This window comes from Gossypium arboreum, chromosome 7 (assembly GCF_025698485.1).
Source record: "Gossypium arboreum isolate Shixiya-1 chromosome 7, ASM2569848v2, whole genome shotgun sequence".
NCBI lineage: Eukaryota > Viridiplantae > Streptophyta > Magnoliopsida > Malvales > Malvaceae > Gossypium > Gossypium arboreum.
Genome location: NC_069076.1, coordinates 98,674,074 through 98,692,699, shown reverse-complemented (window position 1 = coordinate 98,692,699; position 18,626 = coordinate 98,674,074). Strand labels below are relative to the sequence as shown.

Sequence of the window (18,626 nt, the reverse complement as noted above, 5' to 3'; positions counted from 1 at the left end):
GTTTACATAGTTTAAGCAAAAATTTAATGTTAACATTTGTCATATGGTAAAAATCAAATGAATAAAATATTCTTTTATACTTTTAAAATTTACCTATATCATACTATAAACATATAAACATAACTAATATTATTTAAACATAAAAATAGTTACTCATAAATTTAAATACGATTACTAGTTACTTATCAATGTTTAAAATAAATCAATCATACAAATACTAATAATATTATTTAAAGCAAATAATAAAAATACTTAACCGATATTAATAACAATTCATATTATCATGGCTTTTGTCCATACTTTCGTGGTTTTTATTTTGTCTACTCTGTTCATATTATCAGGGCATTATCATGATAAAGCACAATGATGGTATTTATATAATTGGATCCCAAAATGATGAAAAGGAGGATAGGTAATTTAAAACTTGGCCTTTTGTGCATTGCTTATGCTGTGAGTCACTTAGGGCCATTGGCAATGAACTCTTAGTCGATTGAAATTCATCGTTAGGTTAGTCTAATGATGACATGATTTGGATGCAATTTTCAACGAATTAATCAATGTAATGCATCTTTAGTTTATTTTTTAATTCTTCTAGTGTTATGGCTACTATTAGTTTGCAAACATAATATTTATGCATGAGTTTATAGGTCATATTTATCGTTTATACTATATGTTATGTCTTGTAACAACATACTCTATGACTAAACGAATTCCTTTGCAAAACTAGATTACCTATTTCTCCACAAACCTCCCATTTGGGTTATGCTTTAGACTCTTAAGTTTATGCAAGGAAGAAATATTAATGGTAAAGCATTGATCATGAATTGCGACATCGAAGTGAAGATGAAGATGGAGGAAAGAGGAAAATAAAATAGCAATTAATAATTTATTTTAATATTATATTAAAAACTTTTATTATTATTAAAATGTTATGTGTCAACTCTTAATTGGTTGAAGGATTTTCTTTAATGGAAATAATGATAAGGGCTCATAATGGTGATGAACTTTTAATTTTAAGTGTATGATTTGACCAAAAAAAAATTAGTTAGCTAACTTAAAAAAATGATATAGTTTAAAAGCTGCTTTTTCAATTAAGCCTAAATTTTAATAGTTAGATAACTAAAAATAATAATTTGTATTCTATAGGAAATCGTTTTGAATTCTCATCCTTATTTTAAAAATCCAACTCAAAATAATTGTATACTTTAAGGGCAAAGGATGATTCTAGTTTTTAGCAAAAAAAAAAAATAAACATAGAGGTTGTCAATCGTTGGTCCAGTCGATTTATACAAGGTATTTAACTAATGTTTTAAGTTTAGGTTCAATTTGAAAATTGAGCTTACTTTTTATTTAAGTTTAGTCTAATTTAAGAAAGATAAACTCGAGCACAATTGCCTATCCATATTAGATTTTTTAAATCAATTTTTATTTAAAATAATTTTAAAAAATATAATATATTAAATGCATTAAAAATATTAAAATAATTTTTAGTATACTAAAATACTACCATAAATATAATAAATGTTTTATTATATTAAAACCACAAATAAATATAATAAATATATTTATTAAATATAATTTTATATTTTGAGTTGAGATGTTTTAATTGGTTAAACTTTTTTAAGTTTTGAATAATAAATTTAATTATTATTAGATTAATAATTTAATATAAATATAAATATATAATAATTAGTAATATATATAATAAATATAATATTTTTATAACATAATATATTTCGTAAAGTACAAACTAAAACATCTTATTCAAAATTCGATGGAACTGAATTTAAATTTTATTCAACGTTTTTAAATATTATATTTTTATTTAAATCTTCTTATTTTGCGAATAGTTTTTCGTACTCGAGCGAGTGTGTGCCCAGATCATCAGCATGTCTAAAATAGACATCATCAATAACAATTTTAGAAGGATCGCACATTCAAATGGTATATTCCGTCAATCCAACGGTAAACCTCTTGACACGTGTACGGAAGATAACATCACAACCGCCTCGGTCCCTTTAGTTGTTAGGTTAAAAACTCGGGTATGGTGAGCGAAACCTTATCAAGAAGAAAGGGCGAAAAAATATTTATTTTCAATTTTTTTTTATCATTTTCACGGGAAAAAGAAAGAATTTCTTTCTAGATCTAGTCTTTACGATCATGGAGATGGAGAGCGTGACGGAGTTTCCTCATACGCATATGGATCGGCGACCTAGAAAGCGGCCGCGATTGGGATGGGACGTAACTCAGTTGCCGCCGCAGGTATCGCCTTTGTTCTTTGGTTTTCTTTTCCTAGATCTGGTGAATATTTACCCTATGTGTAGAGCTTTCCAATTTACGAATCTGTCCTGTAAAGATTAACATGCTTTTTTTTTGCGGATTTTCCTTAGATCTGCTATTATTTGATTTGTTCTTTTATCCTTTGTTAATTTGTATGTTTATCATTCAGTTTAACCATCAATTTATCCTATTTTTAAGAAGAAATTCGTGTCTTAGGGATTTATCCCTCAATTTGTAAGATTTCAAGAGCATCGGAAAAATAGAAACAAATTCTTCAATATGTTATATTTTGTGTTGCACGAGTCTTTATTATGATAATTTTTGGGATAAATAATTACTTTTTAAGCATCTTTTAGATATTATATACTGTTTCTCTTTCGTTTTTGCTTATGGACTTTTTGATAGGTAATAATAAGGGATTTTAAGGTGATTGGGAATGATAAAGAAGTGTTGAATTTTTTTTTATCTTTTAGTGGTACAATGAATGGATGGCTGTGTGTAGGCTCAGGTAGGAATGTTTTATTCACAAGAGATTTGGAATGTGACAAGCGTTGCTTCTACTGCAAAAGCACCCTCAGATTGTGCTAGTACTATTACTACTAGTTCTTCTGTAGTTCTAAATGGTGGAGTTGCTCGAAACGGTTCTCCCCCGTGGCGAGAAGATGACAAAGATGGACATTACATGTTTGAGCTTGGAGATAATTTAACCTCTCGCTGTAATTTCACTTTTACCATCACAAGCTTATATTCATTGATAAATTGCCTTGAAAACCATAAAGCAAAATGCTTGAATTGGTATTTGGTGAATAGGATAATTGTATTTCTGGATTTGATTGTAGGTTAACTCTCAATGGTTTAGTGTTATGGTTTAGTGATAATTATCATTTTCTTTATTGTTTTAAGGAGTTTTCAACACATTTTTGTTAGTTATTTAGTACTTTTGTTTCTAATTTTTCTTTCTTTATGGTTGCAGATAAGATACAGAGTAAAATGGGTGAAGGTATGCCTTAGTGAACATATTGCGTCTTTTGTTTACCTATGGTTTGCATCAATATCTATATGCCATTTCATCTTAGTAGGCATCTCTTTCCTGACCTCCATCCTTTTACAGGTACTTTTGGTCAGGTTTTAGAATGCTGGGATAGAGAGAGGAAGGAGATGGTTGCTATCAAAATTGTTCGTGGAATTAAGAAATATCATGAAGCAGCCATGATAGAAATTGAGATGCTGCAACAGCTTGGGAAACATGATAAAGGTGGCAATCGGTGAGTTATCCACTGCATTAAAATTATATATCACTAGAGCTACCAACTTTATAACAGACTTTTTGAAGTTCTTTTTGCAATGGTTAAATGCGTTCATTCCTTGCAGTTGTGTGCAAATACGGAACTGGTTTGACTATCGTAACCATATCTGTATTGTAAGTATATGATTGATTTGTGATGGATTGCTTTCCCCACTGACCAATAATTTGGGGGTTAAAACTTGTGAATGAATTTAAATGGTTTCAACAGGTGTTTGAGAAGCTTGGACCAAGCTTATACGATTTTCTACGGAATAACAATTATCGCTCATTTCCCATTGATCTTGTCCGCGACATTGGCAGACAACTATTGGAATGTGTAGCATGTGTGTAATAATTACTAAGCTAGTATCTCTGCCTATCCTTCTTATGTTGCCATTTTTAAGTTATCATTATCTCGACTGTTAAACCGTAATATAAAATGAAAGCATTAGGTTCTATGAATGCCTTCTGTTAGCTATTAGAGGTGTCTGAAGTCTTTTCCTTGGAAAGCATTTGCGTTGATGTTTACTAGAATGGTACCAATTGTTGCGCTTACTCTGTCACTGGTTTCTTATAGTTTGCTCTTGTTAATATTTGCAGTCATGCATGATCTGCGTCTGATACATACGGACTTGAAACCAGAAAATATTCTTCTTGTCTCTCCAGAGTGTGTTAAAGTTCCTGATTACAAGGTATTTTCCTTTACTTGTGTAAATTCCCTATCTGTGATGTATTACCTCTGTCTGTCATTTCTTGGGCTAATTATTTATATTATTTTTATGCTGTCAGGGTACATCAAGATTTCCTAAAGGTAGTTCTTACTTTAAAAGGTTGCCAAAATCTAGTGCCATTAAGGTAATAGATTTTGGTAGCACTACTTATGAGCGTCAAGATCAGACTTACATTGTGTCAACACGACATTATCGTGCTCCAGAGGTTATTCTTGGTAGGCATTTTCAGGTTATTACAGTTCTAGTATCAATGGTTTTAGAAAATGGTCACATGATCAATAAATTTTTTATATCGGATTTTATAGGAATGGGATGGAGTTACCCTTGTGACATATGGAGTGTTGGTTGCATCTTAGTTGAATTATGCACGGTATTTCAGGAAAACCGATTCATTTTATTGTGGTTTTGTAAGATCGCAAAATGATTTATGAGCACAGCACTTATACAACAATTGATATTCGGTCAGGGTGAGGCATTGTTTCAAACACATGAGAATCTGGAGCACCTTGCCATGATGGAGCGGGTGTTGGGTCCACTACATCAGCACATGTTGAAGAGAGTAGAGTGCGTGGTTCTTTAGTTTTTCATTTTCCCCCTTTGTCTTATTGAAGTTAATTAACATGTAGTTTGTGGGTTGCAGTCGACATGCGGAGAAGTATGTTAGAAGGGGTAGACTGGATTGGCCAGATGGTACTGCATCAAGGGAGAGTATGAGAGCTGTTCTTAAGCTACCTCGTCTTCAGGTATGGTTTTGTTTCGGGCGAGCGTCACAATTGGTGGTGGGTTATGTTGGTCTAATAGGCTTGTGCAATGATTGCAGAACTTGATAATGCAGCATGTGGATCATTCAGCTGGGGATCTAATCCATCTATTGCAGGGGTTGCTTAGGTATGACCCTATTGATAGGCTCACTGCTCGTGAAGCTCTAAGGCATCCGTTTTTTAGCGGGGACAAGTTTAGGCGATGAGCATGCGATATGCTTCATTTTTGTAAATTGCATCAAACATTCAGTTACATGAAAATTGTATCATTAGTTGGATTGAATATACTTTTTTATAAATTATCCTCTGTCCTTGTCCTTGTTGGTTCAATGCATCTCTGAGGGCAATTCACACTTGAAATAAGTTGTTGGAAATTAAAGATAATACAATTATAATATCAATTAATCTAAAATTTAAAATTTAAATACATTTTATATGGTTATCTTCAAGATGCAAAATTTAAAAAAAGCAGCTGAATTTTCTAAACAGCACTCAAAAGTCAACTGTTTGTAGAGTTGACTCAAACGAGGCCTAAGATGTCAAAAACACTTCCGAAACTTCGAGGAGCTTCAAAATTTTGAGGTAATTATAATTTGGGCTAGAAAAATTCATTTATAGTAACTAGTATATTTAAAATAAAAATATTTAATAGTATATCTTTATTTAATTGTAAATTAAAATAAATGTAAAAACATTAATTATGAATAATACAATTATTATATACATATTAGTTTTAGAAAAAATTTGTTATGCATTAAATTTAGCATAAGTAATAAATATAATCTACTTTTTATAGGTTGAATATATGCTCCTATTACATTTAGAATTTAATCATTTTACTTTTATCTTTTGAAATTTAGTTATTTTATTGTTTAGAATAATGTTAAAATATTTTTATTAAATTTGTTGGTGTGATATTTTGAAATAAGAGAAATGTTTACTCAGTAACTATGCAATAAATAATGACATCGAATTGAATCTAAATTTAATAGAAAAATTTTAATAATGTCAACAAATAGACTTGTATTTTTAAATAAAAAAAATAGAGAGACTAAATTCTTTGAAATAAAAGTAGAGGGATTAAATTCCAAATGTGCGAAAGATACCAAGACCTAGAACCTATATTAACCTATCCTAGCTTTAATGGTACATCAAGCCCTCGAAGTATTTTAAAAAAAAAAATTAAGCCCATTTGAGAACAAAATTTATCAATTAAGTTTTTTGAATGAGTTGATCTCTTGCTTAATTGGTTGTTAACAAGTATTGAATTAGCTATCATGATGGCAGCAACGGCTACTAATGAGACAATAACAAACCAACAAAAATACAAGTTGAAAAAATTATTATTTTAGATAAAAAGACATCCAAAACCGTTTAAATTTGAACATCCTTCTCAACGTAATTTTTAAATTATATACAACTTTAGAAACTTTAAAATATAAAACATTATAAAAATTATACAAAATGAGTAATGGAAGTTTCTTAATTTTGTTTGTGATATTTTGCAACCCAAAAATAAGCTTGATTTCACAGAAGCTAATAAAATCTAAAACATGGATTTATTATATATTTTATTGAAATCCATTGCTTGATTAAAAAATTATATTTATTTTATTATTTGACGTTGAAGTTAAGCGTGGGCATAGAAAATATTTCAAACACCAATGCCATGATTAACAAATTGGATAAAAAGAACTTCAAAATTTTATAGAATGAAAGGCAAAAATCACCCTTTCTTTTTGAATCATAATTATTATAGTCCCCCAACCAAATTGGAAATTGACCAAAGCAATAATGGTGAGAAATCATGATTCCTTCCTTTTACTAATAATGGAAGCCAATAAAAAATAAATAAAGGTTAAAAAACAAATTAAAATTTTTGTATAATATTAAATTTAGCTCTTAACGTTTTATTTTTGTTAATTTGATTCTTTTTTTGGTTAAATTTGATCATTAACTTTTTAAAAGAGTTCAGGCACTTTTTGGTTAACGAAATGTTGACTAAAATATTAATTTTTTAACGATATAAGTATGGCAACCCATGTTACATCCACACGTACTTTATGTAGACATACATTACTTGTCATATATGTAACGTCAATAAATAATTTAAAAATTAAAAAAAATTATAAAGTTCATAAAAATTTAAAAAAAAAAAAGAGTATAAAGTACATATGGATTGCCATATGTGATGCTATGTTTAAAATTTTACCGATTTAGTTAGTATTTCCATTAAAAAACCAACAATTCAAATCTTTTTTTGAAAGATTAATGGTCAGTTTTGACATTTTTTAAAAGGTTGAGAGCCAAATTTAATTAAAAAAAAGTCAAATTGCCGAAAGATATAAACGTTAGGGGCTGAATTTATTATTATGAAACAAAATGGACTGAATGAAGAACACTTACAAACTGAAAAGAGAAAAAATTTGACTCAATGAAAAACACCTAATTGAGATGGAACTCAGTCCAAAGACGAGATGACTCTCATGACAAGAGAAAAATCTTAATGAACTTAAATAAAATCTACACATCAACTGCACATAATAAGACTCAAAATTTATGCATATAATTATTAATGGTGAGCCCTAAGCTTGAGTATTCAAGACCTAGAATCTTTGCCTTTGCCAATTATGCTAAGGCATCATTGGCCCAAAACTTACAATTTAAATCATAATGCTTTTGATTTTTTTCTTTTAATATGTTTCGATAAAACAAAGGTTAAAATATGTTATAAGCATCTATACTTTTCATAAATTTGAAATTTAGCTTATATATTTTTATTTTTAGGAATTTAATCCATTATTTTTCAGATTTTAAAATTCAGGTCCAACTATTAACACTTTATTAAAATTATTTTGTTAAATTCAAGTTCATTACAACTTCATTTTTTATTTATATTGCTACCAAGTAAATTTTTTATTTCAAAATAGCACACACACACAATAATAATAATAATAATAATAATGTTAACAATTAGACTTAATTTTGAAATTTGAAAAATAAGAGACTAAATTCTTGAAAATAAAAGTACATAGACTAAATTCTATATTTGCAAAGAGTACAAAGAACTTTGATATACTTTAACCTACGACAAAAACTCCTTTAACTATTTCTGTAAACAAAAGCTTGGTAGGTGATTTACAAGAGCGATGCTAAAAAATTTGTTTAGGCGAATTGAGATAAATTATAAAATTTGAGAGTTCATCGCTAAAAATCTTACATTAAAAATGTTTAAATTAAATTATCAATTTTTAAAAGAGTTAAAATATATATATATATATATATATCATTTAACCAAAGGTGTGAAAAACACTAAACTGATTTTTTTTTTTTTTAATTTGAGGAGCAACTATAAAACATTTTTCCCATTTAACCAAGGCCCTTGTCCCCTTTAGAGAATTAGCACCTCTCAAGCTCTTGCCATATCACTTGCTTCTCTTATCTATCTATATTCTATAATACATATAAAAATATAAATTTGGAGAAACTTTTGAACCGATAAAAATATCATTTATTTTTATCATATTACTAAATTAAGTTTAAAAATAACTATAATTTAATTTAAAATTATTAGTTAAAAACTTGTGCTAATTTTAAAATAGAGTTATTACTTGAATAGAACTTTAACCATCTTAATTGTCACTCAATTAATATTAATGTTATATATCAATTAAAATTTAAGTTTAATTTTATAAATAACATTAAGTAATTAGGTGTATTTAATCAAGTAGCAACTAAGAAAAATTACAAATAAAAATAGAGGTAATATCGAATCTTATTAGTATAACAATGGCACCAGAGAGAAATTGAATATTATTTTAATTGATGATGAAGTAATATAATATTATGATTTTTTTTTGCATTTTTATGTAAGTTGTTTATACTATGTGAAGCAATCACACTTAAAACTATTTTTTTATTCATTATTTGTTTGGTGCAGATAAAAAATATTATAGGTTTGTTTTGAAAAGCTAATCAAATTTCAACAATTATTTGTATTCACTATTATTAAATGTGTTTATTAATTTTGTGTAAATATATTTTATATTTATCATGAAATATTATTATAATTGTTGCATGTTATTTTACCTTTTTTTTCAAATTAGTATTGTAGTTTATTTTCTTATATAGTCTAAATTTGTATATTATTTAAAATTAAGAGAAAATATCGTTATCAATGATAGGTAACAATAATTAAAAATACATTATAAAAACTAAATAAAAAGTAAACTCGTAAAATCACATGCATTACATGTAACATTAGCAACTAATAATTTAAAAATATCAACTTACCTTTTCATAATTGAAAAAATAAACTAACATCTCTTAAAATCTATTTACTAGTAAAATCCAAGTAAAAAAAAAGAGAGAGACAATTATACATTTATTATTTATCTATTTTATTTTATTTATTTTCCTCCATTTTAATTACTAAATAATGAAAATTTAACCACCTTAGAATTACATTGAGTACTATAAAATTGAATTATATTTTATTTCAAGTAAAATGAATTATTTTAAAGTTAATATATAAAAGTGAAATAAAATTAATCTAAAATATTTATCATAGTTAAAAGGAAAATATAATTATTTATTAAATAAATAGGACAAAATCCGAACAACCAATGTGACTAGCGTGACTCAAATCTAGGCCACATTTGAGACAATAATCACTCTTAACTATTAGGCCATCACATGGGGTTCAATTGATATATCTTTTTAATATTAAATCTGATGAGGTTTTGAATATTTTTGAACATATGAAAATTAAATTAATATTACCCAAAAATTGATTATTGAATAAAAACATGTTTGATTAAATTGGTATTTTAATTCCATAAACTGAGAAATGCAATACATGATGAATTTAAATAATTCTATGAATTTGTTTTGTTTAAACATTGAACTTAACTACATCAAAACCTACAAAATTCCAAACTACATTCTCAAACAAACATATAATATATAAAGAAGCGACCTTTCTTATGGGAATCTTTGATAAAAGATGATCATACACAACATGCTAAACATAAGGAATAAGATGATTGAGAAATGAATATTATTTAAATACTCAGTTTTAATTTGATTCTGTTCTAATTTAGTGTGACTACAAGATAAGAGAAAATCTCAATAATTAAGTTTAAGTCTTGTGGATTAAAAAATATATATATATATTTATATAATTTTGACTTTCATTTTGAGATTCAACTAGACTCTACTTTAAATTTAGACAAAATTAAATGTAACTACAAGATAATAAAAAACATCAAGAATTGAATTCTGAGTCTTGTGGATAAAAAAACTATGTTTAGAGAACTTTGACTACTCATTTTAAGATTCAACCCGATTCTACTCTAGATTTTATCAAAATCCAATGACTGCAAGACAACAGAAAACCTCTTGAGTTTGAGATAACTTAACCTGACTCCACTCTGAAACAACAAAAAATCTAAAAATATCCGAGTCATGCTAAATTGATGGAATTTTATATTGCAAAAAGAAGAAAATAAATAAAAATGGTTGACAGGAGTTTTTCTTATTTAGTTCATAATTTGATCTGCAAAAAGTTGGAGACCATTAATGGAGCTCATCAATGAAAATAAACTCTACAACCCCTTGTTTCTCTCTTTCATCCTCTTTATTTTCTCCTTTTGACTTCGGCTTAAACTATCAAAACACAAATTACAGAATTTGCCTCCTTCTCCCCCAAAGTTACCAATCATTGGCCACCTTCATAAACTTGTGAAACTCCCCCACCGATCCCTTCGAGACCTTTCACTAAAATATGGGTCCTTAATGTTTCTTAAATTAGGTCAAAATCCAACCCTAGTTGTATCATCAGCTGACTCCTTGAAAGAAATGGTGAAAAACTACGATACTGTTTTCATGAACAAACCAAACACCACTGCTGCAAATATCTTGTTTTATGGGTGCAAAGATTTGGGGTTTTCACCTTATGGAGATTATTGGAGACAAATTAGGAAACTTTGTGCTCTTGAGTTACTAAGTGCTCGAAGTGTTCAAACGTTTCAGTTCGTAAGAGAAGAAGAAGTTGATGCTATAATAAGGAAAATCCATGAGGCTGCTGTTAATGGTGATGTTGTTGATTTAACCAAGATGTTAATGGCGTCTCGAGTAACATTGTTTCTCGATGTGTTATTAGTCGAAAAGCTGAAGACGATAATGGCGGATTTCATTTTGGAGAGTTAACGAGGAGGGTTATGGTTCTTTTCACCACCTTGTGTTTTGGTGATTTTTGGCCGTCTTTGAAATGGTTGGATTATGTAACTGGGTTTATTTCACGATTGAAATCAACTTTTTGGGAATTGGATTTGTTTTTTGATCAGGTAATTGATGAACATAAGGAAAAGGAAGCCATTGATGAAAAGAAAGACTTCATTTCTATCATTTTGCAACTTCAAAAAGATGGCTTGGATCTCACTCAAGGCAACATCAAAGCAATCATACTGGTTTTTTTTTTCTTTAACTCTCTTCTTCTCATTTCTTTATGTTTTCCCTTTGTTTATATCCATTTCTAGACTGTTTAAACAAAAATATTTCAGGGGAATTAATTAAAATTTTCTAAAAATTTTCAAAAATTTTAAGAGTTTAATGAGAAAATTTTTAAAAAAATTGGTCTAATTAAATTTTTATGAGATAATGAGAATTTTCAAAATTTTAAGAGAATTTAATTAAAATTAAAAAAAAATTGTAATAAGAATTTTTAAAAATTTGAGGGGAATTAATTAAAAATTTCTAAAAGTTTTAAGAGAGAAATCAAACTTTTTCAAAATTTACGTGAGAAGCCATGCCCTCTAGGCCACCATAACGGTCCGCCTTTGCATATAGATAATTCTACTGGATTTTGTTAATTTTGTGTATATAAATTATGAAGTGTTGATTTTTAGGTTAATATTTTTATTGTAAGGTTTAACAATGTTACTCAAATAAAGTAGAGATTAATTTTTAATTTTAAGTAAAATAAAAGGATAAAATTCATAATTAAATCTTAAATATTATAAAAAATAAGATGCATAAGGATTAAGAATTAAACAACAAATAATTTATATATTTTTAAAAGAAAATATGAATAGTTTTATTTTTATTTTGAAAAATTTTGGTTTTTCAGGACATGTTTGCTGGAGGAACTGAAACAACATCCACAACAGCGGAATGGGCAATGTCTGAATTGTTGAAAAAACCAGACGTGTTGAAAAAAGTTGAACAAGATGTACGAAAAGTGGCGAAAAACAAACAGAAAATCGATTTAAACGACCTAAATGAAATGAAATACTTGAAATGTGTGATCAAAGAAACATTAAGGCTTCATCCCCCAGTTGTTTTCTTGGTCCGTCGAGGAACATCAGAAGCCGTTAAACTAGGAAATTACGACATTCCACCCGACACTACAGTTTTCATCAATGTGTGGGCGATTCAAAGGGACCCGACATGGTGGGAAAACCCCGAAGAGTTCATCCCGGAAAGATTTGAGAACTCCAGGGTTCATTTTAAGGGTCAAGATTTTCAGTTCATCCCGTTCGGATGCGGGAGAAGGGATTGTCCTGGGATGCCATTTGCGATTGCATCGCTTGAATATTTAGTTGCAAATCTTTTGTTTAGGTTTGATTGGAAGTTGGGTGATGGTGAAACTACGGAGACTTTGGATTTGATTGAAAACTATGGGCTTACTGTTAATAAGACTCTTCGTGTTATGCCCACCATATTTCATCCATCTACTTAGCCATTTTTCATCTCATCTCTTTCTCTACTTTTGTTTTATCTTCTTCATTACAACAACACTACTTTTCTATCCCATGCCATATTTCATGTAGTTTTCGACTTCAATAAAAACAATTCATCTTTTCTAATTGAATTGAGTTTTACTCACTCCTATTTTATATCGTTATTTGTTATAAAAAGTTATTGCATTTAAAAGCTTTTACTTTTATCTATGGGTTAAAATCACTTTTTGAGACTTAAACCTGGCAACTACTCCCATATTAGGGTCTAAATTTTATTTTTGTCTAAGTCAATCCTTGAACATGACAATTGTTATCACGTTGGGGCCTAAACATAAGGTTAGCATTTAGGCTTAGCTTGGTAGAGTAAAAAGAAAATTGGAAAGATATAAAATCGAAAGAGTAGAAAAAGAGAATGATAAAAAAATATAAATTTCCTTTTCATAGTGTGTTTGGTAGGAAAGGTGGAAAAATTTAAAGAAAAAATAATTTTCTTTCTATTAATTACTTGGTAGAATTGAAAAATGAGAGGAAAGAAAATTTATAATTTTGAATAAACATACATCCCTCCCTTATTTTCTCTCTTCTTATCATTCCAATTTGGAATGATTTGTTTTCATGCATTAGGCAAGAAAATGATCACTATCATATTTTCTTTTCTCTCACTTTTCTTCCGTATCAAGTACCCTCAAAGTTTATTTTCTTTCCTTTTTTATTTTCTCTCATTTCATCATTTCACTTTTCTACTCTATCAAGCACACCTCTAGATAGAATTAGTGCAACACCCCTATACCCGGTCCAGCTATATGAACCCGGTATAAGACTATTATGTTTGGTGCCAAAGAGATTTTAGCTAAACACTGTGTAATTTAAACATTTACCCATAATATTTTAACTCAAAAATTATTATTATAAACATCTGGGGTCGTTAATGGATGTTTAAACAAAAGGTATCCATACCTCAGTACAAAATAGCAAAAAAACTTGGAGGATTAACAGACATTGCTCAAAGATTGCATAATAGAAACCCTTTTCAAATAGCTTAAAGCTTCTATTTATAGTGAATGAATATAAACTTTGAAATGACAACAAATTGAAGAAAAATGTGTCCCCAACAAAAGTAATTGTTAGTTAAAGAAGCAACATCACGTCAACGACCAACAATCATACCCTTTAAAGACATTGTTTTGTGTCTCAAAATAACCACAGAGAGGTCATTAATCCCACAACGGTTAACCGAAATGACAAGCGGTCATTGTTATACACTTCAACTTTACTTAAAAAACGACAACTCATCACCTCAAAATTATAACCTCAGAGAAGCTCACTTCATAAACTTCTCTTCAACTGAGAGGGTAATTGTTATTGTGGTAGTCTATACCATATTAGTTGGTATGTACGATTTCAATCCTAAACTAACATCTAGTCTATGTTTCATTCCAATTAAAATTTTGGTGTGTTTTGATCAATTCAATGTGTTTCAACCTATTTTGGTCAAATACCAACTTATACCGGAGCATATCAACTCATATCAATTAATAAAAAATTTTGATATTTTAAACCAAAAAATTTATACCCTAACACAAGTCTAAATTAAACTCTATTAAAAAAAAAAATAATAATAGAAATCCACTCTAAACCCTTTTTTCTCTTATAAATACTATCTCTTATTCTAAAATCAATGGGAGAGAATACCATTACCAATTATTCTACAAAAATATCATTCAAACACGTTGCACCACATGTGGTGTATGGCATCACCATAATCTACTCCGACAATTTATATATTATAATAAATATAAACATGATTTTTTTAATGCATTATTAATACAATAATTATTAAACAAACAAGTGGGGTTTTCTGTAGCAAGAGACCGTGCACTTACTGTCCCATTGAGAAATTATTGAGGCAAACAGGATGATTTAGATTCTACCACTCATTATTTTTATATGCATATAGTGAGGACCTTTTTAGAAAAAAAAGGTTGTAGAAAAGCAAAAGGTACTTTTTCCAATGGGAAAATGATTCGTATTGTTCGGCTGGAAATTAGAAGGAAGAAACAAAATCCAAATTGAATTGGGTTTAGAGCTCCATCCAAGTGACTAAAGAAACAAAATTGAAATACAACTTAAGAATAAATAGACATTGGAGTGTGAGGAAGTTGGCCATCTTTTCACAATCACTTTTCGTCCTTCCTTACTTTCAAAATACCTACACTCCTACGTCTCTAATCCATTTGTTGTTGTCATATGCCCCACCATTAATATAATCATGTTTGTCGAAAACTACCAATACTTTTAAACCTCACATCTTAGTTTCTAATATTTAAAAAGTAACAAATTTTACTTTACAAATTAGTCCTATAAATATTTAATAAAATTATTTAGCATTAAAAGATTCAAAATTTATAATGGCAATATTTCGAAATTGTAACAATTTTAGGATTGAATTTTGAAATTCTTAAAACATAAAATTAAAAGAAACGGATTCAAAACAACTTACCAATTTAAAGAATGAAGCTTGACCGAAAGTTTGGTTTTTCATCAATGATTCGGAGAATCAGTGGAGATGGTAGGGGAACAGATGAGTAAAACGGATAAACTTTTTTTATTTATTTAGTATTTATATCTTATTAATTTGATTAATTAGAGATAAAATAATCAATTAATGTTTTCATTTAATTATTTTAATTTAATTGATGAAAATATAAATTTGTATTTGTCGTAACCATTTTTTTTGAAAAAAAACGGGAATCGACTTGGATTTTGAAAATAAAAGAACGGGAGTCGCCACCAATCCTTTTTGACGAGGTGTGATCGGGTCACCTCATAAAAGTGGTTGTTTTTAATAAATAGTTTGGTTTATTTAAACAACAATTTTGGCCTACGAGAATCAAGAAAACAGGTTCGGGAGTCGGTTACGCACGAGGAAGGATTAGCACCCTCGATACGCCCAAAATTGGTACCTAGTTGATTAATTAGTATCTTAGTGTCGAAAATTAAAAAAATTTGAAAGAATTTTAAAATACGATCCTTCTTTATAAAAAGCTCAAGTGTTAAAGACCCTCTCGTCTCAAAATATAAAATGTCACATCCAGTAAGTTAGGACACGACATCTTAAATTTTCGAGAGCGAGCTTGCCTTTTATGAAATCTATGTATTTTATTAAAAGGGTATTCGATTATTTAGAATAACGAGAGAAGTCGAAACCCAGTAAGTTAGGGTACGTTCTCTCGAATTCTCAAACACCGAATATTGCCTTTATTTCTAAACAAAATTCTTATTTCGAGATGACAAAATATCATGCCCGGTAAGTTAGGGCACAACACTTCACATCTTCGAGAATAAGCATTTTTCAAAACTCGTATAATGATTTAAAAGAGTATTCCGTTATTTAGGTTAAATGGGAAAAGTCGAAACCCAGTAAGTTAGGGCACGATTATTTCGGACTACCTAATAACGGATTTTGCTCTTATGAAAGAATTGCTTTAATACATTGAACAAAAAGCAACGCGATTTATAATAAAATGTAAAAGCAAAATATAGCATTGATGTGTATAAGAATATAATAATGGTGCGACGGTGTCAAAACAATAACATGATCAACTGTAAAAGATGAAGTAAGATCAAGGCTAATAATATGCAATTATAAACAAATGATAAACATGGCAAAAATAAAAATAATAATGACAACGAAAACGATAACGATAATAATAATAATGTAAATAACAATAGTACGAAACGATAATAACGCATGGTATTTAAATATGATAGTAATAATGTGAATATGAAGTAGTAGGGAGCACATGTATGTAAAACATATAATACCAGATTACAAATATGTATGCAATATTTATTAAAAATAGTAACAATAACAAAGACTAATAATAACGATATATAAACACATAAATGTATATATTAAAAATAATAATATGTGTACGTAGTATTAAAATACATAAAAATGCGATATTAATGAGATATATATGCACGCAAAAATATATGTAATATATTAAAAGATTAGACAGAGTATACGTAAAAATATATATGTATATAAAATGTATGTAATGTAAGATATGTGCTTAATAGGGAATATATATATATATATATATATTTAATGAAAGCATATGTGACACACAAATACCTAAAACAATAGTATTAAGCTATTAATAATGCTATATAACATATATATATATATACATATATATAATGAAAATACGTACTACTATGTAATGATAATAGAAATACAAAGATAAAAGTATTAAATTAGAGTAATAATATATATATATATATAAAACTACATATGTAAATGTGTATATGTACGTATAAAATGTATACTAATATATCATGATAATAGTGATAGTAATAATAATGTTAAAAAGATATAATATAATAGTAATATTAAAATAAGATAATTAAAATAATACTATACCTATAGAAAATGTATATACATACATATGCGACAAAATATATATTAATAGTAATAATAATAACCATATAGGTGATAATAATAACGATAATAATATTTAAAATATACATAAAAATAATAAAAGGTATGTATATATAATAATAACAATAGTATAGCAAAAATAATGATAATATGTTAATGAATATGGTAATAATAATAATAATAACAGTTAAAATAATGCTAAAAAAATAAAATAAAAAGTAAAAATAATATAAAAATCAGATTAAATCACAAAGAAGGGACTAAATTCGAAACTAAAACAGGATTTTGGGGCCAATTCGAAAGGAAATATAAAAAAGGGGCACCTATTTGAATACGCATATAATATCCAGGGGCCAAAAGGGGAATTTACCCGAACCCTTAAAACGACGTCGCAGGAGAGAGGATTAAATTACAAAACGTGATGAACTTTGAGGCCAATTTGAAAGAAATAAAAAAAAGCTGATTGCGAAACGTGTGAAAAGCGGAAGGACCGCGCGCGTAATTAGACCATCAGATGAAAACGCGCGGATCCTGAGGCGGGTCGGAGCCAGTTCTCGGGTCAGGTTGGTTAAACGGCGTCGTTTTGGGGCTTATGGGTGCCGACCAAAACGACGTCGTTTTATAACACCTATATAAGTTAAAAAATCAGCCTTAAAAATCATTTCTACCGTCTGTTAAGAAAAAAAAAAGAAAACTAAGCTCTTTCTTTTCTTTGCAGGTCCATATGCCGGCGAGGACTCCGGCCATCACTCCGCCGTGGCTCCGTCGCTCCGGCCACCGTACACGGTGGCCGGAAATCGCCTCAGGAATAAAATTTTTTATTTTTTATTTTTTGTTTTATATATTTACTTAATGATGCATATTGTTTTGATAAACATAAATGATATATATTAATAACGTTTCAAAGAAAGAGTAAGAGAAAGGGTAAAATGATGAACAAATAGAAAAACAGTAGATAGACCTTTAGATCAGCCTTCGAAATTCTTTGCTGCAAGTTCGTATTTTTATTTACTAAACCTTTTGATGTGAATCTCTTTTTTCTTCTGAGAATCATAAAAAAAAACCCCTGTACAATGGTTTTGCTTGGCTTTTTATAGCCATTTCATTTCCTTTTTTTTAATATCTATCTATTCTTCCATTGTTGCTGCAGACAAATGGTAGTGGAGCAGAGGCGGTGGTGGAGGTGCCACTAGCACTGAGGCAGTGGTTGGGGTCAGAAGACCGCACCTAGGGCTTGAAATTCCTGTTGTTTTGCTCTAAAGGTTTGGGCTACATTATTTTGGGCCTATTGGGCTTGGGTTGTAATGGGTTTTGGGTAGGTTTGAGTTGGGTCCCAAAATTGGGCTTGTACAGTATTGTTTATCTATTAATTAATTTTAAAAA

The 18,626-nt window shown here is 28.8% G+C and overlaps 2 protein-coding genes across 4 annotated transcripts; both read left to right on the top strand.

Moving 5' to 3' along the window:
• The first annotated feature begins 1,871 nt into the window (after positions 1 to 1,871).
• Positions 1,872 to 5,359, top strand: LOC108455665 (serine/threonine-protein kinase AFC2). 3 transcript variants are annotated; one of them, XM_017754204.2, is made up of 12 exons: positions 1,872 to 2,262; positions 2,783 to 2,996; positions 3,254 to 3,280; positions 3,392 to 3,545; positions 3,652 to 3,700; positions 3,795 to 3,909; positions 4,166 to 4,257; positions 4,355 to 4,511; positions 4,602 to 4,666; positions 4,763 to 4,860; positions 4,937 to 5,039; positions 5,117 to 5,359. In XM_017754204.2, exons 1-12 carry the CDS (start codon positions 2,161 to 2,163, stop codon positions 5,261 to 5,263), a joined length of 1,323 nt encoding a protein of 440 aa, XP_017609693.1. In that variant the 5' UTR covers positions 1,872 to 2,160; the 3' UTR covers positions 5,264 to 5,359. The 3 variants fall into 3 exon arrangements, with proteins under 3 accessions (XP_017609693.1, XP_017609701.1, XP_052886664.1); XM_017754212.2 differs by lacking the exon at positions 2,783 to 2,996 and having other exon boundaries at positions 2,037 to 2,262; XM_053030704.1 differs by lacking the exons at positions 1,872 to 2,262; positions 2,783 to 2,996; positions 3,254 to 3,280; positions 3,652 to 3,700; positions 3,795 to 3,909 and having other exon boundaries at positions 3,393 to 3,545.
• Positions 5,360 to 10,916: 5,557 nt separating this feature from the next.
• Positions 10,917 to 12,798, top strand: LOC108476054 (cytochrome P450 71A1-like). The gene is made up of 3 exons (XM_017778124.1): positions 10,917 to 11,192; positions 11,405 to 11,527; positions 12,187 to 12,798. The coding sequence occupies exons 1-3, from the start codon at positions 10,917 to 10,919 to the stop codon at positions 12,796 to 12,798; spliced, it is 1,011 nt and encodes a 336-aa protein (XP_017633613.1).
• The last annotated feature ends 5,828 nt before the right edge of the window (positions 12,799 to 18,626 follow it).